The sequence below is a fragment of the Mandrillus leucophaeus genome, unplaced genomic scaffold (assembly GCF_000951045.1).
Source record: "Mandrillus leucophaeus isolate KB7577 unplaced genomic scaffold, Mleu.le_1.0 Scaffold7, whole genome shotgun sequence".
Classification (NCBI taxonomy): domain Eukaryota; kingdom Metazoa; phylum Chordata; class Mammalia; order Primates; family Cercopithecidae; genus Mandrillus; species Mandrillus leucophaeus.
Genome location: NW_012107585.1, coordinates 4,136,327 through 4,158,066, shown reverse-complemented (window position 1 = coordinate 4,158,066; position 21,740 = coordinate 4,136,327). Strand labels below are relative to the sequence as shown.

Below are 21,740 nucleotides of genomic sequence, written 5' to 3'. Positions count from 1 at the left end.
AAGTGCCTAGCACTATAAGCCCATAGAACACGTTGAGTAGATACTTTAACTCAATGTGCAAATGAATAAATGGGAACCAGTTTGCAAGGGAAAAAACCATCAGAGCAGATAACTCCTCAAAGATCAAAGAGAAACCTGAATTTTTTTTTTTTTGCTTGTTTTCTTTTCATAATCAGCATCTAATGAGGACTAATGGCATGTCAGGCAACTGGGCTAAGCACTTCGTCTATCGTCATGTTTAATCCCTCAGGGCCACATTGAAGGCTGTATTTCATGTAGGCAGTGTGGTCTAATGAATAAGAACACAGGCTATAGAATCAGACCTACAATCAGAATCAGAATAGATCATGGCTCCAGCATTTTCTAGCTGCGTGAATTTTTTTTTTTTAATTTTTTTTGAGACAAGGTCTCACTCTGTCACCCAGGCTGGAGTGGAGTCGTGTGATCACAGCTCACTGCAACCTCCACCTCCCAGGATCCCAAGGGATCCTCCTATCTCAGCCTCCCAGGTAGCTGGGACTACAGACATGAGCCATCACACCTGGTTAATTTTTGTTTATTTTATAGAGGCGGGGTTTTGCTATGTTGCCCAGGCTGGTTTCAAGTTCCTGGGCTCAAGCAATCTGCCTGCCTCGCCCTCCCAAAGTGCTGGGATTACAGGCATAAGCCACTACTCCCACCTAGCTGTGTGATGCTGATCAAGTTACTTTCTCTTATGGGGGTTTTCCTTATCTATAATATGGAAATAACAATACATGCATGACAGGGTTTATATATGAAACATAGTAAGGCTTGGGAAATTTCAACATAGTGCCTGATCCTTAGCAATTGTTCAATAAATAGTAACCGTTATTTTTCCTGCCCTCTTCCACTCATACAGAGAAATAACTTATCAGAGAAGCCTGAGATGCTCACATTAATATGTGATTCCTGGCCTGAAAGGCAATTCCTTCCTTGAGAGAGGTTGGTACTAAACTTCCTTCCCTTCCCACTCAGACATGCTCTGAGACGGCCTTTCCCAGTTATCTTAGCACCCAGGGGACATTGTGACAAGCTTTCACCAATGAAATTTAAAGAGGAGTGTTGAGTCACTTCCAGCAGAGGCAGTCAAGAGTAGGTGGGACCTCTCCCACTTTGTTCACTTTCCTCATCTTCTAGCTGTACCACCACATCACATAACTTTGAAGTCATGCCATAAGGGTGGGTCCCTGTATGCCATGAGAAGCAATCTCTCCTTCAACTAACATAGGAAGGACTAAGACAAGAGCAAGAGCAAGAAATGAATGTATCAATGAAGCCACTGAGATCCCAGAGCTCATCTGTTTTAGCTGCTAATCTTGCCTACCCTAACTATACCAACCTCATTTAATGGCCTTTTTATAACAATCTGAGATGGTGCTATTCTGCTTATTCTTTGAGCCCAAATGGTGTGTGCAGACAATAGACACTTCCTCATGGCCAGAGACCACTTTCCTTAGCGGAAAAATGGTGCTGGGCTGAGCGATTCATAGGAAAGAAGAGAGGAAATGAAAGGAAATTCTCACCTTCCTCCCAGGTTCCCCCATTGGCCAAATGATCCTGTGACTACGAGTGATAAGCTTTCATTTAGGTTAGGCTCTGGCAGAATGCCTCCCTTTCTAGCTGTTTCTTGAGAAAACTCAGAACGGATATAATTATAGCCCAAGGACAGGGCTGTGCATGGCTAGATGACTTGTACTCACAAAATCTATGTTCCGATGGTAAACATATTTTCTCTGTCCCTTTTGCCTCTTTTCCCAGAGATGCCTCTTGCACCTGGAAATAGTTTAAACCAACTCTGACTAAAGCTCTGGTCTGACCTTGCCTAAATGGAGACCAAGAACACTGAGGTCTTTAGTACAGGGCCAGTCACAAGAAACACAGGGTCCACTGGTGTCAAATGTATTGGAAAGTTCACGGCTCCTTGGTCTGAGTCCCTTCTTTTCCAGAGACTGGGAGTGCAAAGGGGATGCTAAGAATAAACTTGTGTTATGCCTCAGTTACAGATGAGTAGGCTTATTTTAGCCAGTCACCTTGTTCACTTCAGCAAGAGAAATATCTGCTCACTTCTGTAAAACGACTCCGAGGTGTGTGGCTGGCAGCTACAGCACATTGCACTCCTTTGACGTGTGAGGTGTGCCGGGCACTTTTCCCATTTATCATCTCCAGTGGTCACAGGCCTTGGGAAAAAGTTATTTTCCCCATTTTATAGATGACAAAGTTGAGGCTTGGGGAAGTGAAATATAGTATACTACAAGGGTTACTTTTCTGTACTGTACAAAATATATTGTGTAGTGTGTTCTGTACAAAATACAAAATATCACGTATCATAATACTGTACAAAGTACAGTGCAGAGCAGTAAGTACCTTCCCAGCTTCTGGCATTATTTTTGATGTGTCAAGGAATGTGAACAAAACATAGTACTTGTTCTACTTAGTGCCTAGTATTAGAGCACCACTCTAAGGCACAAATATACATAAAGTGTTTGGGAAATTTAAAACACTATATACATGCAAAGTATTAATTAACAAGTTAATGAGTTGATTGACACAGAGGTAGCATAGGATAGAGGTTAAGACTATGGGCTCTGGAATCATATGGGACTCGATTTGATAAAGTTTTGACCTCTCTGAGCTTCAATTTCCTCAGCTGCAAAATAGCTATAAGAATATTCCCTGTCTTACAGGGCATTCTAAGGCTTTAGTAAGTTACAGTATATGAAATGCTTAGTATAATGCCTAACATACACTGTTGTTACTGTTGTTATTATAAATAACTGTGTTAGTTTTAGCTGTTTCATCTATGAAATGGAAAAAAAATAATTCTTCCAATCTCACAGTGATTTCATAATTTGAGACTCTTTAAAATGCAATATGCCAATGCTGCAGATAACATAAATCACCCTCAAACTTAACACAGGCGGGACACAGCTGGGAAAAGATGTGGCGGAATAAGATTGGGCTCCCTGAGGCCGCCCCTCCCTGCTGCCTTCCCCTCCTGCCATGACATTCACGTGCCCCTGGCAAGACAAAGCTGGCATTGTCCTGACTCTGAGTTCCAGAGCCCCAGCAGCAGATCCGGCTCCTGCAGCCTCCCAGCACACTGCTGGCAGAACACATGGCCAGAAATAGCTCCCCAGGTGCAGGACTCTCCCTCCTGGACTTGCCTGATGGTATCATGAAATGTGCCTGCATCGCTTGGTATCCTAGCGATCAGCAGTGTGGGGGCTGGTCCTTGGGCCCCTCACATCCTTCCAGATAGGATAAAGAATACCTTTGTCCTGTCTTCACCAAGATTATCTTCATTTTGTCTTCCTGATCCCACCCAGTAGCCAACTCCTCTATCACTCTTGGATTATACAAATATTTATTGTGTACTTAGTCATTCCCAACCTTAAACTAGACACTTTCCCATTATATGTATAACCAAATTTCTTTACACTCTGAAACACTGTCTTGCGCAGTGCCTGTTCACAGTTGTAAATAAATATGAATTGGGCATCACTTGTGTCCACAGCCCTGTGCTAGTCACTGGGAATAGAGAGATAAAGAAGCCAAAGCCCTCTGGCCAAAGATATACATTCAAACACCAATTAACAGGTTCTGGAATTGTTTCTCTATTGACATTTCTATTGATCAACCTAATTGTTTATGTATTGCACAGTAATTATCATAGCTGGTTAGCCATGGACCAGCTTCTTTAGCCTTGGGCAAGTAACTTCATCTTTCTGACATTCTGTTTTCTCCTTTGCAAAATGTGTCAGGAGAGGGAATCCAGTGATAACATTAAGTGAAATAGTGAATGTGATGAGCATGGCACCAACAGCATAGTAAATGTTCAATAGTTAGCACTTGATCTGATTCTTCCAAAAGCTGTAGCATCCCTTCCAGGTGCAGGAAAGATAAATACATAGTATGCATGCTACAACCTCCCATTCCTGCAAGAATGACAGACATTACTAATTGATCCAAGCACTCTTTGCTACTGATCTCAGATATAGCCCTAGAGTCCATTTCAACACCGTGCTCCAGACAACCATTACCAATTAGTTAGAGATGTTGACACTCTGTGATTTTTTTTTTTTCTTTTTGCCATATTGCTCTTATCCACTCAGTTGCACAGTTCCGGAGCTTGGCTGGCACTCTAAGAAATATCTCTTCCCTTTCTGAACATTTTTTTTTTGGTTGTTGAATGTAGCCTCCTAAGAGACCAAGCCACGTGACCCTTAGACCCAGACGTGTGCAGATAGTGTCCATTAAATGTAGATCCTGATGGATGTGCCTCTGATCAGCAAGCTTGGCTCCCATTCTACTGACTTGTCAAACAATCTTGGGCAAGTCAATTTTCCTTAGGGAACAGTTTTGATACATATTTTTTCCACACAGGTAGTGTGTCAGTAGGATATGGTAGTTAAAAACTTGACAATTAGTGCCTTACAAGCCTGAGTTTGAATCCTGGATCCACTTCCTAGCTGTGTCACCTTGGAGAAGGCACATAATGTCCCCACACTTCAGCTTCCTCCTCTGAAAACTGGAGATAATGACAGTATCCACCTCAGAAGCTTAAGCAGCTTAAAGGAGATGTTGCATGTGCAATGGGACAATATTTTGAGACCTTGATCTATGTGGATTTTTTTTTCTCTCCCTATATGTTCCCCTTTTCTTTTTCACCATTTAAGCAGGCCATGGGTTCTACTCTTATTGCCTCAGGGAGGCATGTGTCAGGCTGAAAACAGAAAGAATATGAGAGTGTTTTCACTTTTGCTTTTTGGAAAAGTCAAAGCCCTTAGGGGAAGGGATTTATGGACTGAGGAGAGAATCATGAAGAAACACAAAGGAAGAAAGATTTCTTCAGAATAGAAAGAGATTGCCTCCAGGCTGGAGAGAAGGGAGAAAGAGAGAAAGAGAGAGAGAGAGAGAGAGAGAGAGGGAGAGAGAGAGAGACCCATAAGACCAGAAAGGTGCCACATGGCAGGGATCATGGACGCTTCCACAGTAACGTGTGTGGACTGATGGCCAGCAGTCAGAGCTCTGCCAAGTTGGGCAGCCCTGGGTAAATAAAACAACCTCACTGGGCTTGTGTTCTCCTTTACATTACAAGGCTCTTTTCAATCACTCCACAAGTGAGTATTAAGAAGTGGAAATCCCTACCAAATCTGGTGCTTAGAGAATGTTTACCCCACTCCTCCCAACACCTTCCTCATTTCCAGCGACTCAGTTCATGCCCCTCTGGGGTGCCACCTTTGAGTTGAGCTGCGGTCAAGAGCACGTGTGGTTAACTAATATCTCTTGTTTCCTTGTCTTGAAGGGTTTTTCCTCTTCATGGATAACCTTCTTGCTGAGAAGACACTTCCTGGCTGGTTGATTCTTCTGAGTGATTGCCCAGTGCAGGCTGGGACCATTGCTACTCCACCACTGCCCCATTCATCCCCTTGAGGTCCACCTCATCTCTGTGCAGAACCTTCCTCCTCTATCTGAACCTGTCTTGGGATGGACTTCCACTGAAGTAATCACCTAGAAACTCAGAAGCAGGAGAACAGTTGGGCCTCACAGGTGACATTTTCTACTCCATACCTTGACTCTGGGAAAAGTTTTATGAAAGAGAAAACTGTGGAAGCAAGCACGCCTGTGCTAACTCTGACCCTTATGAAGTGATAACCTTGACCAAGTTGCTTAGACTGTCTGAGTCTCACATCTACCATCCCTAAAATGGAGACAATGATACCTATTACATAGAGTTGGGGTGAGGATTCAGTGAAATCTGTCTATAAATTGCCTAACAGAGAGCTTAGTTTAGGAATTGAAGTTATTTTAAATTACACAGCATTTATATTAACTTTTATGACCTTGGGCAAGTCACTTTACCTGCCTAGGCCTTAATTTTCTTTTTGATACTATTAACTCCTGCCCTGCTTTCTAGTCACTATTCATAAACATGTCTCCCATACCTAAATGAAAGCAAGTTGAGAATACAGAAAATTTTATTTTTTGTGCTTTGCATATGTGAAATCTTTTTGCACAAGTGAAAAAGGGTCACAGCATTTGTTGTGATCCTTTGTTTCTGATATAAATGAATATGCATGATTATTTAAATATGCACAGCAAAAGACCTCAGAGAAGAAAAACAAACCCAAGATTCCTGTGGTTCTTTGGACCCACAATGTTTTATAGGTGTTTTGGAGAGAACTAGGACTGCAAGATCAGGTTTAACTATCCCTGTGTGGTCTTGAAAAAAATAATTTGAGCTGGTAGTTAGTTTCCACTGTCAGTTGAATGAAATTAATAAATCTAACTTTACCATAAAGATGGGGAAATGGTGAAGAAAGGCACAAATTAGATGCTCCATAAATGTTGGTTGGATGCAGAGGTGGATGGATGGGTAGATGGACGGGTAGATGAATGGGAAAAGGAAAAAGAAAATAGTTGTAGAATGGATGAATAGACAAAACGTTGGAAAATGGATGGATGGGTGAATGAAATAATAAATGCCTCAATTGTTGCTTGACTGATGGATGGATAAAGGGTGGATGGATGGTGGTGGTGGATAAACAAATGGATGCAGGAATAGATGATGAGTAAATGCATGATAAATGGATGGGCGGATGGGTAGATGCATGAATCAAGTTCTCAGCAAACATAAAGTATTGTGCATCTGAAGAATAACCATGATTGCATAATGGCTGCACCTAACTGGGTCAGCCTGGGGTAAGCACTGCAATTAGAAGTCCCAAATTTCTCACTCAAGAAACAATTATTCTCCTTGTCTTTTTCTCATTCCTAGAGAAACTTGTTTCCGGAAAGGGTTCTACATTAATGTAGCATCAAACTGGCAAGTCCCAAAATAGAACTATAGGGCATTGCAAGTGGACAGACATCCTGAGCCACATTCTCTCTGATGTGCCACTGTGGCACTGGGATGGAGCAGAATGGAGCCACATATTGGAAGATGTAAACAGCTTGTCAAGAATTTCCTAGTTTCCATATGGTGCTCCTAAGTTTTCTCATCTCTCCTTATCTCAGGAGATTGGCAGAACAGGTGTTCCCAGGAAGAGTTAGTGAGAGTTAGCAGCACAGGATTCAAATTCTGGCTCTGACATTACGTAGTTGTGTAAGTTAGACAAATCACTTACCTCTCTGATCCTTAATTTTCTCATCTACAAAATGGATATTGTCACAGTATCTACCTCAAAAGGTGGTTGAGCAGATTAAGTGACATATTGCAGACAAAGCACTTTTCTCAGTGCTGGGTATATAGTAAGTAGTCAGAAACTGTTGTTAGTAACTATTTTTAATCCTTTTGACAGATGAAGAAGTTGAAAAATTGACATTTATGAGGTCACCGAGGCAGAGAAGTGAACTCTAGGGGTGAGGAGACCTGGATTCCCATTCACTGTATGACTTTGGGCAAATGCCTTTCCCTCTCTGAGGCTTTCTCTCCATCTGCATAACAGAGAATGGAACCCATGGACTGTGAGGTTTAGTCTTCTTGATCAGGGGTATAATCCCAGTGTCTTTTCTCACTCCACCACCACCATCAAACTGACTCGCTTTTGAACATGAGCCTGAGTGGCCAAAGGCAACCATTCCAAATACTCAGTCATACCAGGAATCAGCAACCACTCGAGTTAGGAACTTTTGTCCCCATATTACAGAGGAGGGCACTGAGGCTCAGGGTAGTGAAGGGATTTGCCGAAGGTCACATGGCTACTAGGTGATGGAGTAGAATTCAAGCCCAAGCACATTAACTGCAAAGCCAGAACTCTTCTAACTACACAACACCCCTCCCTTGGCATGCGTCAGAACTAACATTTGCTTGGTGACTGGGAGTTGATGCTTTCCTTAGGTTGGAGGATTGGAGGGGTGGGAATGCAGAGCACACTATTTTCCAGGGAGGGGAAAGGCAAAAGGCTTTTAAGAACTGGAGTAAGGATAGTAAACATCAGGGTGGCTGAAATGGCATCTTGCCCACGTCGCAAGCTGGGAGTCTCTGTGGTGGAAGCCTCAGCCTGAGCTTCCCTGGAAAACATTAAAAGCATCTAGGAGCACTTAGATCATAGCCTGTAGCTCCTGCATTCAAACCACCATGTGGGGACAGTTCGAGAGTTGATTTGTTAAAAGGACATAAATGCTATAGAGCCAAGGTGGAACGGCCGGTGTTCTGGGGTGTGGATAGGAGTGGTCAGTGAAAAGCAATCGTTTTTAGTTTTTATTTATTTTTACTATTTTTTTTTTTTTAGAGTTGGGGTCTTGCTATGTTGCCCAGGCTGGAATGCAGTAGCTATTCACAGGCACGATCCCACTACTGATCAGCCTGGGAGTTTAGATCTGCTCTGTTTCTGACCTAGGCCGGTTTAGCCTCCCTTAGGCAACCTGGTGGTTTCCAGCCCCTGGGAGGTCACCATATTGATGCCAAACTTAGTGCAGACACCCCATGGGCATAGCACACTTCAGCCCAGAACTCCTAGGCTCAAGGAATGGATCCTCTGTGTCAACCTCTTGAGTAGCTGGGGCTGCAGGCATGTGTTATAGCACCCAGCAGAAAGCAATCATACTAGTTTTTCTCTTTCCAAAAACCCACAAGTGCCCTACAATGAACCTATTGTCAATGGCATTGATTGCTTGTGAGACTTCAGGCAAGTGACTTGACTACTCTGTGCCAGATTCCTTCTGTAAAATGAAGAGTTAGGGAGGGTTGGGCTACAGCAATCTTGAGGCCATCCCTACTTCTTCTAGTTGTCAAAGTGTCTTTTCTTTGGGGGCCACATATAACCAGGACCCACCATGGAAAGAAGGTTTCCTGACCCGCATGCACTCTTCCCTCTGCAGTATGGGGCCTGTTCTGCCTCAGTCTTGTCCCTTCCATAATGAGGTACATGGTGTTTCTTCCTAAGGCTACTGATCTCTGGGTTCCCCTTTCGATTTTGGGGGCCCACTCCAATCCCTCCATGCCCCCGAGGCCATTAAGAGGAATGTCATTCTAAGAGACTCTCCATGCAGGAAAAAGATACAGTATATAGAGAGCAGTTGAAGAAGGCATGATGCTGGCACACTCTGTGGGTGAACAGAAATGAGAGGGATTGAATGGGATTGCTTAAGGCAGTGTAGCCTGGGTCAGTGATTAAAGACAGTCACACCGTTCCCACCCTTGCCTGGTGATCCCCGCTCAGTGCACAACCTCTTGGGGGTCAGAAATCTTGCCCCACAGTGGCATGAGGGCACTGAACTTGGAGTCAAGAGATCTGGAGCTTATTCCAGGTCTTTATAGGAACTTAAGCCTCAGTTTCTTCGTCTTTAAAATGGACATAACACTGGTACTTACTGAGGATCAAACAAGATCAATAGTAACTGTTTAACAGTGACAATAATAATGATATATCATTATTTCATGGTGTGACTTTAGGAAAATCATTTCACATCTCTGAGCCTCATTAGTCCATTTGTAAAATGTGAATAAATTGATTTTTCTGTCTTGTTTCCCCAGGGAACTCTGAGCAGTGTGGTGTCTTGGGACTGGGTGCCAAGCAGCCCATATTTTAGCTACAGCTTTGGCACTAATTTTCTGATGCAATGTGGAATGCCCTGTGCTCTTTCTGTGCCTCAGTCTCCCCATCTATCAAATGAAGATGCTATATTTGAGTTCTGAAGGTCCCCTCCGGCTGCCCTCTCATCCTGACAGTAGACTGAGTGCCACAGTGAGGCAATGAGGATTTATAGAGAACTGACCATTGAAAGGTGCTATAATGATGATGGCCTCTCATTCCTGCAGCAAACAACCATCCATATGATAAATCCTGCACCACTGCTCAGATACCTACCCCTTCCGGGTGTGGGCTGGGTCCCAGAATCACCTGCCACCTGGCTGTGGACAGGAGGCTGGGGCAAAACACTGGCCAAACAAAAGCCCCTTATCAGCTGGAAGCTCTGAAATCTGATTCCAGAAACACCCAGAGCTGCTCACCTGCTCTGCTAGGCACAGGCTGGGTGCGGATGGACAGGATCCCTAGACCAGTGGGTGGGCAGCAGGTGCCGCAGGAGACCCTGAGGGGGAGGGATGTCATGTCTCACAGCGTGGGTGGGGTCACCAGAGAGAACCAGTGTCTGGTCACCTGGTTGCGGCAGAGAGGTTCAAACAAGAGCCCTGACGCTGGGCAAACATCACTTCTCTGAATCCAGAGCTCACCTACAGGCTACAGACCTTAGGCAAATCTCTCTCTTTTTGCAGGCTTCGTGTTGCTTTCTGCTAAAAGAGGAGCTGAATTAGATCAATGGACCCCAAAGTGTCTTTTATCTCGTATCTCTCCCAGTGAGAAATGCTGAGAAGAAAACCCCAATATATGTGTATTTGTTTACAAATCACACGTGCGCACTATGGTTCCAATATATTAAACATGTTATCAAACCTATCCTTCAGCCCTCCACGTGTAAAATGAGATTGGGTGATCCCTAAGGTCCTGTTAGTTCTACGATTCTAATACTACACCTCTGTAGGTCTCTGAGTTTTCTCATCTGTACGGTGTGCTTATGGTCGTATTGTCCTCATTAACAATTTATTCAACAAATATTTAAAGATTACCAACCTTGAGCCACTTGTACTAGGTGCTGGGATACCACAAGGAATGAGACAGGCACGGTCTCCAGCCCCAGTGGTTCAAACAATTCTCCTATGAATCAGAGGAAATAACATTGCTGGTTTTGAATACTGGCAATTCCATATGGTTCAGACTATTAGGTGCGAAAGTGATTTGAGGGGAAAGTGCTACAGTTCATGCATTCTACCAACATGTGTTTGGCCCCTGTCGTGCCTCTGGGGAAAGAGATTCATTCAGCAAGGAGCTCATAGTCACAGTCCCTCTCCTCATGATGCCTCGACCATTAGGAGAGGCATACTTTAGCCAATGATCACCCAAGTCCACATACAATTACAAACATTTTGAAAATGGTGATAAGAAAATAATGTCTGTAATGAGGGGTATGACTTCGAATGCAGCATTGTGGAAGGATCTCCAAAGAAATAGCATTTGCTCTGAGCTCGGGAAAGTGGAGTAGGTATAAATCAAGCACCAGGGGACAGGAAGAGCTTTCCTAGCAGCATGTGCAAAGGCTCCATGGCAGGAAGGAGCCTGGGAAATGTGAGTAACTAAAAGGAATAAGATACAACTAAACCAGAGGAAGTGAGAGGTAGCATTTTAGAAATGGTCTCAGGGAGGTGGGCAGGAACTGGACCATGAAGAGGCTAGAGGCCATGGCAGGGAGCTGGCTCAGTATACTTAAACATGGGGCCAGGCATGGTGGCTCACGTCTGTAATCTCAGTACTTTGGGAGGTTGAGGAGGGTGGATCACCTGAGGTCAGGAGTTCGAGACCAGCCTGGCCGACATGGTGAAACCCTGTCTCTACTAAAAAAAAAAAAAACACAAAAATTAGCTGAATGCAGTGATGGGTGCCTGTAATCCCAGCTACTTGGGAGGCTGAGGCAGGATAATTCCTTGAACCTGGGAGGCAGAGGTTGCAGTGAGCTGAGTTCACACCACTGCACTCCAGCCTGGGTGACATAGCAAGACTCCGTCTCAAAACAAAAACAAACCAAAAAAACACAAACATGAGAAAGTGATAGAGGGCTTTAGATGGAGTGAGAGAGGGCTTACATGGTCTGATGTGCTTTTCAAAGAGCTTCTTCTGGGTCTATGTGGATAACAGATAACAGGGGCAAGGAGAGAGGAAAGCAGTATTGCTGTAAGTGGTATAAGATGGGATTATAACAATGGCAATCACCTAAGCTGATTGAACATAAAACAAGATGAGCAAAATAAAACAAAAATACCCCCAACCTTAAAACCCAAACCACAGTGACAGGAAGTCCAGCCAGGAAAGAAGAATATACTTGCAATCAGACGGACCTGAATTCAGCTCCTGCTTTCATCACTTACACACCGTGTGATCGTGGGCACACACTGAATTAAGACGACGTAGAGACAAAGCCGAACCAAATAGAACAATGCCGAACCCTGACACAGTCATTAAGCAATTCACATCTACATGTGCCTGTTCAAAACAAATAACAAGATCCTCCAGATGCAAAGGTTTCTCATCTAGAGACTCCTCTGGTTGCTGGATTCCCAGGGCTTACCTCCACTCTCTCATATCATTTTTTCCTCCTCTGCAAAGTGTCTTATCCTATAAACATGTTGATTAAGAGCTCTGGTTCTCATTCCTGTTCTGACTCTTACCAGCCATGCGTCTGTGAGCAGGTCATGTCTACTCTGAGAGCCTCCGTTTTCTCATCTGTAAAATAGGGTCTTGAAGACACCTCTATTCTGGAATTATTATAAGGATAGAACTGGATAAGAGATGAAATATGTTCAGTACAGGGCGAGGCACATAGTAACACCAGGCTCTCAGCACACACATTCCCACCAAAAGCGAGCATGCACACACACCATGAGGATGCACGCTTCAGGCCCAAATGGCACCTTTCTTTCTGCAGAAGTGGCAACTGTCTTCTAAATTCCTGCTCAGTTGCCTAAGCTTAACTTTTAATGAAGCCAGAGAACAGTGATCTGTTGGTGTTTGTACTTAACAAAGCTGTCCGACAGCGGCATCTAAGCTCTGGGAATCCAGCAACCAGGGGATTCTCCGAATGAGAAATATTTGCGTCCGGAAGATCTTAATATTTGTTTTGAACAGACACATGTAGACATGAATTACTTAATGACTGTTTTAGGGTTCAGCATTGTTCCTGTATTTGTTTTGGCTTTGTCTCTATGACATCTTAATTCAGTGTTCTATTTCACGGAGCTCCGCACACTGGCTGTAGCATAAGGGAGCTCCCTCAGCAAAATTTCAAATGGAGTGGAGGGCTGGAAGGTGTAGGGAGATGGGTGCCGGGGAGAGATACACAGAGGGAGAGAGAGAGAGGAAAAGCAGACTGTAGCTTCAGTGTGTGCAGTGGAGGGGGCTACTGGGTGCAAGGGATAGTCTAGGTTTGCATGCATGAATATGAGAGACCAAACCCTTGCACTGTGGGAACAAAATCTGTCACTGCTATTTGGAAGTCTAAACAGCATCTGTAAAGTTTCCTGATCTGATTGATCACAGTCAAGAGACTGTAATTTCATGCTTGTCCATAACACATGGAGGGGCCCAGACATGCTTCTGATACTGCTGTTCAAAGTCATCACTGGCTGCATCAGAGTCAGGAAAGATGAGTCAAGAGAAGCAGATCAGACCTGGAACTCTGCCTAAGGCAAGAACCTCCCACTGGGACCACCTCCTGCCCCCAGCGTAGGACCTCGGAATTTCCTAAACTGGCTTACAAGGCCCCACTTGATCTGTTTTCTGCCTGCATCCTGGGAATCATCTTCTGTCACTCTCCCATTCACTCACTCTGCTCCAGCCACAGTGACTTCCTTGCTATTTTTCAAATACACCAAACATCCTTCTACCTCAGGGCCTTTGCACTTGCTGTTCCCTCTGCCTCAAACAATTTTCTGTCACTTATTCTCACAGCTCACCTCTCCATTCGGGTCCCTAATCATGCTGTCCAACAAAGCAGCTCCTTCCCTTACCCTCTATTCCTTTCCTTGGCTTTATTCTTCTTTATAGAATGCATTACCACCAGCTCTCATTTATTTATTTGGTTCTTCATTCATTGTCTTTCTCCTCCATGGGAATAGGGAGTTCCCGTGTTTGTTCACTGTTACGTTGAGTAGTGGTTCAATAAAAATGTTGAATGACTGAATAAATGAATGAACGTACAACTTAATTTTTTTTTTAGCCAACGTGCAGCTTCTTCCACTTTGTGTATTAATTCCCCTGTGATTAATTTTATCTTCAACAGTTGCAGGCTCGCTATAATCCCCCCATCACTGGTGGTTGCTCGTGGAATGCAGACTGGATTTCCTATTAGCCAGAGCTAGTTCATGGAGGACAAGAAGCCTAATAGCCCACGCCAGAGACTGCATCCTGAGCTGGCAAATTTATGTTATATGAGCAGCTCCCTTCCACGGCTCCCCTCCACTAGCATTGACTATTCCCTAGCAGTTAATGTTCCTCTCAGAGAGTTTAGCCTGCTTTTTCTCCTGGGAAAAGAAATGGTCTTCAGGACCCTGCTGGGGGCAAAGGTCTGATTTTTTTCTGATCATCCCTTGCATTTGTAGATAATGTTAATGAAATAGAAGAATCATCCCCATTTTGCAGATCAGATAACTAAAAATAACTGTGTGACTATAAGCAAGGGACTCCAAGCTTCATCAAGCGTCTCTCCCTCCGCTGTTTTTTTTTTTACATTCTTCTGTCTTTATTTCTCTCTACATTATCGTACTTAAGACAATAATATGTTTCACAGTTTCAAATAGCTAGAAGGAAAATACTGAATGTTTCTAATGAAAGAAATTATAAATGTTTGAGATGATGGATATGTTAATTACACTGAGCTGATCACTGTACATTATATGTATCACAACATCACTATGTACCCCCCAAATATATGGAGTTACTATGTAAAAACAAATTTTAAAAACTAAGAAGACTATCTGCCTTATGAAATATGTACTTATGTTGCATCTACCTTTGCAACTAAACTCTGAGGCCCTCACAGGAGGACATTCAACATTTTTCTCCCCAGTGGGTCTGGCAAATAGTAATGAAAAAACCTATCATTTATTATTAATAGCAAGAGCCAACACTGATGGAGCCCTGACTGGGTGCCAAGTAGCACTTTCCATAAATTAGCTCATCCAGTCCTCACAGCAGCTCTTGGAGGGAGCTGCTATTATTAGCCCCATTTTACGGATGAGAAAACTGAGATTGAGAAGGTCAAGCTGCTTGCCAAGTCTCATAGCCTGTAAGCATTTGCAACCAATAAAATAAAACACTTCCTCTGATTAGTGTGCCCTTGGGGTCTGTCAAATGTTTTAAACAGCTCTACCGATCTCCAGTGGCTCTTTAGGGAGCCCCAAAACCACATTTAAAAGTGAATACAGAGCACTGGAGTGCTCAGGAGTCCAGTCCACAGAACCCAAGCATCACTACTGAACAAGCACAGCCCAGGTAGTAAGGGGCTTTAGCATCTCCCCTCTCTGCATCTCGTTGGGTAACCCCGGCATAGTACACAAGGGCATCTGCTTTATGGAGAGCTGGGTTTGTATCAGGCACAGTGCCATGCTCTTTATATAAATTATCTCATTCACTCCTCACTACAACCCCAACAGAGGAGTATTTCACAGGTGGGAAGGCTGAGGCACAAAGAGGTGAAGTGACTAGCAGGTCCTACAGTTTGCATGTAGCAAAGAAAGATTTGAGCCTGGATAGATTTGACTTCAGAGTTCAAACTCTTCATCATTCTTCATCTCACACTTCAGCGAAAGTCTTAGGAACAAGCAATTAAAGAGCTCTAGTTTTGCTAAGCCCCTGTGAATTCTTCCACTTCACAGGAAGGTAAATCCAGCCACTCTGAAAAAAAAAAAAATGGGATTTTTTTTTTTTTTAAATGTATTGTTCTTCTGCAGCACACCTGAAGTGTTCGTGGAGAAGAAGGCACATGACCCGGGCTTCCTTCCCTATTAAAAGAGTTAGGGTTTTAGGGGTGTTCTCTTTTTATGGTGGCCTGGAGCAGGGGTGGAGGTAATGGAGACTCACAGGCCTGGAAAGCACATCCAAGTGGCATTTAGTCCAACCTCCTGCCCTCATACTGGCTAACATGTCTACTTGCCCAGCCAGACAGATGTCTCTATCTAGGGAACCTCATTCTGACACCAGGGAGAGTCAAATCTATTTGTAGTGTGTGTGTCTTTCAAGTTGCATTGATCAGAAGCCTCAGTGTCTCAGAATTGGAGGTGGGGTGGGGAGAGAGCTAATCTGTTGCTGGGTTTGAACCATGCACACTCATCTAATTAATGCATCCAACATTCACTGAACATCTACCACATCCTGCTTCTCTAAGATAGCACGTTTGCCAGGTGAACACAGCAGAATGTCAGAAATGACCCCTGCAACCAACCCCTGCATCCCATTCAACAAATTTCGCCTTTCAAAAGGCAAAAGGTTTGACCCAAACAATAACGCTCCCTTCCTAGAGAAAAACGCTCATTCACCGCCAGGGCAAGCATTTTCTGTGACCCTCAGTACATTGGCTCTTAACCACAGGCTGCTGTCAGAAAATCACCTCTCAACAGCCCCTCACTCTGCTCCTGGTGATCAAGTCTGCACAAACATGCTAACTGATCTCTTGGCACCAAGGGGAGCCTTGCATTAAATGGTTCAAAGGCATTTTTTTTTCCGCCTTACAGTTTCCCTTTATGCAGTAAAATCTCCAATAGTTTGGAATTTATGGCCTTTTGGACAGGGCTTGGGCTGAAGTCTGCTTCTGGTCTATTCTGCGTAGAAAGGATTTTCGAAGAAAATTAATAGCTTGCTAAAAGAATTGTAAGGAAAATGTGCATTCTATTTAAGAGGATCTCTTTTCTAGTCCTTTACTAACACTCATGCATCCACAAACAATTGATATGCTAATTTCAAATGATTTTTACATGTTCATTAAGTCTTTAGCTGCTCCTATTTGTCGATATGGTGATATGAAATCATATTGTGGTTTGATCTAGCCTTAAGCACTAGGTTTTTGCCGAGCTGAAACTTCTTAGGTACAAACTTTTCTAGACTAAGCAATTACGAAAGAGAAACAAGTTAACGCCAGGCAAAACGACTACCCTTCTTGGGTGGGGATAAAAGGGAGGTAGCTCTCTACACTTTAGAGATTCACATGTCTTAGCAATTCATGCTGGTTCCCTGCCTGCTGGGAGATAAAGTTTGACAAGGACCACTCTACATCCTGGTTTGCCTGGGATTATCTCTGTTAGATCTCCCATCCTAGAATATTTACTAATGACACCCTCTTTCATTCTTAAAGATATTTTGATATAAACTATAAATCACACAGTCACTGTAGATTTGATGAAACCATGGGATTAAAATTATGATTTTTCAAGGAGTTTGAGCTTTCTTTAGACTGACAGTACCTGATCTTCTCTATACAAACCAACAGAATGCTCTATGGAAATGTTATACCAAATCAATTCTGAATCTGGATAATTATGTACTATCCCCAACTCCCTAACTGAAACAGTCAGATCAGAAAGCAACTAACTTTTTCTCAGAGACGAGGATTATGGGACCACTCTCTACCCTGCCTCATGTGTGTTCATTTCATCTGAATTTAATTGTCCATCAGGAGTTGAAATCCCAATAAAAATTGTCAGCATTACTTGGGGGAGACATGGGTAGGCGTGGAGAATCCAACGATGAGAAGTTGTTGCTTTCCTTTTGGCCACTATACGCTTTGCTCCAGAGTCAACGTCTACTAAACAACACCATGTACCACACACAGGGGTAGAGCTTTACCTAACTCAATCCTTACAACCTGCTGTCTGAGGGGCTACTGTTATTATTTCTATTTTCAAGCTCAGTGTGGTAAACTACTTGATTGGGATACACAATTAGTAAATGATAGAACCAGGACATGAATCCAGGTTGTCTTATACTCAAGTCTGAGCTCTTAACCACTGTGATATACTGCTTCCCACTCTGCTATACTGTTCTGACATTTGAGGCAGACATCTGGTTGCAATTTGATACATTATAAAGATATTGCCTCACCACATATGCCTCACAGAGGGGGAGAGGAGAAAGAGAGACTAAGCAGGGGGTTGCTTGGATTGCAGTTGCATGATGTATGCATATTGCTATGAAATCAATGAATTGAATACATGTTTCTATCCTGGTGCTAAATTACCTTCAGAGATAGACTTAAAATATTCTGAGGAAGTTTATTTAGGGGGGTGGCCTTCATCTATAAATAAATATTAAGTGTGTCACCAACAGGACTGACTAGTGGTTCCTCCACTCACTCACTGCCATCCCCCTGCAGACTGCTACATGTGTTGGTCTGCCGACTGTGATCTGGGCTTGACTCATGGAACTAAACAACATTTCTGATGAGACCAAGTCCCCAGATTGCCTCTAGAGGAAGCCACCAAAACACAGCTGATATTGTGCCAATGGCTCTATCTTCTTTCCTCTTGAGAACTCAGCTTTGGAAACATGGTACTTTCACCCTTAAGTAAGTGTGGAATGTTGAAAAGGAAGTGGAAATTGAATGTCACTGGATGTGGCTGCCTTGGGTGAGAATGGGGATGATTCAGGTTTTATCTGGTCTGTTAAAAGACAACTCCAATCCAACCTTTCCTGAGGACTTGGAAATAAATGTTCCCTTCTCACTCTCTACCCCAAACCGGGAGTAACAGTTATAAAACTGGAATCTGTTCTACAGAGAGGCCACGCCTATTACAGAAGTATTACACAGGATTCTCCTAGCATGACATAAATCGAGGGCTTATGGCTCAGGCTTTCACCCCAGGGGTGGTTTCTACGGCAAAGAAGACCCACGACATGAAAAGGCACCAAGAGCGAAATGATACTGGTTGCAGAGGGGGAGTGGAGTATTATAAAAGTCTCAAAAGGATTACATTAGAATTAGCAAAAAGCTGCAGAAAGCGTGAGGGTTGAAAGACCTTGTGCGCCATTCATGTGATTGCAAATATGACCAAGAAAAGGGCAGGAAAGTAACAGACAGACAGACAAAAGTGGAAAGTACCAAGCAAGGTGGACATTAGGTGTGCTTTCTTGAATCAAAACACCACCAGGAATCCGCTTTCCTCTCCCCGTACCCCTAAAATAGATGGAAGACTCTGGACTAAATGCCATACTTCTAGTTTCCAGTGAAATTTCCTCTAGTTCCTTCTACAAGGGCATTTTCTTTGGCCAGTGCAGCACCTGATTAGCCAACAGTAGGTACATTCCAAAGGTGGAATAGATAGCAGAAACCCAGGAGGATAAAACCACTGACGTCAAAACTCTATACAAAGAACCTTCCTTGAAGCAGAGAAGCATCAGCTTTTAACGGCATTTGGTATTGTTGTTCCCCTTCTCCAGTCTTTGTCGGTGGGTGGGTGGGTGTCCCCTCCTTCCCATCTGCAAACACTGGCTGGTGCTGCTTCAGCTTGCAGCCTGCTACACGCTACTGGCCTGTTGTGTTGCTTGTCCACCCATTCCTAAAATGGGACACCCATTTCTCTAAAGACCTGTGTGATCCTCTACAAGGCGGTGAAGAGGAAAACTTCTCCAGTCTGGCTTTGATTCTTCAGGTGTAATTCCCCATACGTCTTCCACCTCACACCCACTGGAAAGTTCAGAATCAGTTGTGCCAGAACAGACGTTCAGTCTGTCCGAATCACTTTTGCAGACATGTTTTCAATCTGCTCCCTAATGCAGACTGCCAGGATTAATAAATCTTCCAAGTGGTCCCCCTGGTCAACTTCTTTCCTTTCTCCCACTAAACCACTCATCCAACACCAGCAAAAGATGAGTTTTCATACTGCCTTGATTTTCCCTGACAGAAGGCACAGCCTTCTTCCTTTCATTCTCAAACTCCTCTAAATTGAAGGATTTATGAAAAGAATTGGATTTTTCTCTGTCTTGGAATGCTTCTATTTTCCCCCAACCTCCTCTCCCTCTCACCCCACCTCCTGTTCCCCTCTTTCTTTCATTTTTTCCCTTATTCTTCCTTCCATCAGCACCATGTCTACCACCATCCAAGGATCTGTTCTCATCCCTGAGTTCAAAGCAATCAGATTCTTTTTGGAAAAAAAACAAAAAAGAAAAACAAAATAAAACTCTTCCAAGATCATCTTCACGATCTTGGAAGGCTCCTCCCTGACTCCTGAGCTCAGAGTCTTGGTTTTGGATGCTGGAGAGGAGAGAATTCAGCAGCAGCCGCCAGAAAGGCGTGGAGGAGGGTGCTGTTTTGGGTGTATTTGAGGCAACAGCATATGGGCTTTTGTCAAAAATGTTCAAAGCTCGCTAGCTTCCGAGCCGAGGATGGAAATGTGTGCTATCTCTGAACGCTGCTTGAGCTGGCTTAATTCTCCTTTTCTGGTACAACACCCCCCAAACTCCTCAAATCCACCATTCTTTGGCCCACCTGCCCTCTGGACTCTGTGACACCAAGAAAAGTTTTTCAGTCAAGTCGTACCCCACCTGCACCGTCCACCCTCAGGTAGCAAAACCTCTTGAATAGGAGCTACGGGGTTCCGTTGAGCGTTGCTCCCCCTACAAAGAATTCCTGTCCCTTCTCACCATCTTCCACCTCACACAAGCAATGAGTTCCCATGTTTCAGCGGGAGCCGCCGAGTAGTGACGGGAAAAGACAGGCGCCCTGGCCCGACTGCCTGCATCCACCCCTCCGGGCTATAGGGTACAGGCCAGAAAGGGGGACCTTCGGGATCCCCCCTTTTAAGAAGGAGATCATTACCTTGGCAGCGGCTTGCGGGCCGTGATACTGGCGACAATGATGCTCTCGGGACGGGGGGTGGCCACCGCTTTGAAGGTTCCTCGCCAGAACTTCTCAAAAAGCTGCTTCTCGCCTTGCTGAACGCTCGCCATCGCCAACCCAAAGGGGCCGGGGCGCCCGGGGCGCTGTCCGAAGTGCTGAAACGTGGATTCCAAACGGGGGCGACACCCAGCTCCGGGCTCTGTCCGGGTGAAACCCAGAGAGGGGTGGGGTGGGAGAGATCGGAGTTCAGGGCGGGGGATGGGACGCCCCAGTCCGAGCAGGCAGCAGAGAAAGGAGGCTCGTCCGCCGGGTTTTCTTCGCCCTTCTGGGTCGGCTCCTGGCTGCGCTCTGAGCTGGCTGAGCCTCTGCGCCCCAAGAAGGGAAGGGAGGGCTGGCTTTCTGGGCAGCGCCAGGAGAGAAGAGGCGACAGGGTCGGATGTGTGTGCGTGCGCGTGTGAGCTCCGGCGCGCCCGGGTTTTGTCTCTCGCACAATGTGACGTTGGAAGAGGAGGCTGGTCGCGCGAGCTGCACTTTCCTCCCCCCTCTCCGTTTCTCCTCCTCCCCACCAACCCCCTCCTCCTCAGGCTCAGCCTCCTGCCGCCATCTGCATAACAAAAGCCCGCAGGTCTTGGGAGGAGAAAGGGCGGGGCGTGCGCCTGTCACCAGGGCCCCGCAGCGACCGAGTTGCAGCGTTGACCCCTCTGAGAAGCCATCCTGGCACCCCAATCTGCGCCAGGCAGGAGATCCTGCTTCCCAGGCCCCTCTCCTCTCCTATCATCGCCGGCCTTCCTCAGTCCTTTCTTGGGTGCCCTTGGGGCCAGGCCACCTTTCTTCCCAGCCCCTTCACAAGTCTTGTAGCTGATCTTCTGCCGGGAGGGGGGAGGGGCGGGGGGAAGGGGGTAAAAAACTTAATTTATCCACCCCGGCCGGCCTCCACCGGACCCTCACTTTTGGCAGAGACGGCCTAGGCCGGTACAGAGGGTCCCCTGCATTCCTCTTTAAGCCAGGGGTTAGCAAGGTCTTCACCACCCAGAAAGTGCCATTTGATCGACAATCCCTCACCAGTTCGGCTTCTCGCCATCTGCCGAGCCGGGTCCCCGCCCGCCAAGGGGCGCAGCGTTACATCTGTGCATGCGGAGCTGTCAAGGGTACCTCTTTTGTGTTTCACAGCCGGCCTGCCCAGCGCCCCCGCCGCCAACCCCGTCCAAAGGAAAGAGTTCCCCTCCCACCCCACCCCACCCCCATCCACTCCTGGGGAATCCGCCTGCAGCCACTTTCCTAATGCCGCTAGTCTCGGGAAAGGAGCACGTTTTGGAAAAGAAAGCGCTTAATGGGAGGGT

General features: G+C 45.0%; 1 protein-coding gene across 1 annotated transcript in view; it reads right to left on the bottom strand.

Moving 5' to 3' along the window:
- Positions 1-20,901, bottom strand: part of SRRM4 (serine/arginine repetitive matrix 4) — a 183,998-nt gene extending 163,097 nt beyond the window's left edge. Inside the window, exon 1 of the mRNA XM_011964407.1 lies at positions 20,380-20,901. Within this exon, the coding sequence (XP_011819797.1) occupies positions 20,380-20,510 (131 nt within the window). The 5' untranslated portion in view covers positions 20,511-20,901. The remainder of the gene's footprint in view (positions 1-20,379) is intronic.
- Between the last annotated feature and the right edge of the window lie 839 nt (positions 20,902-21,740).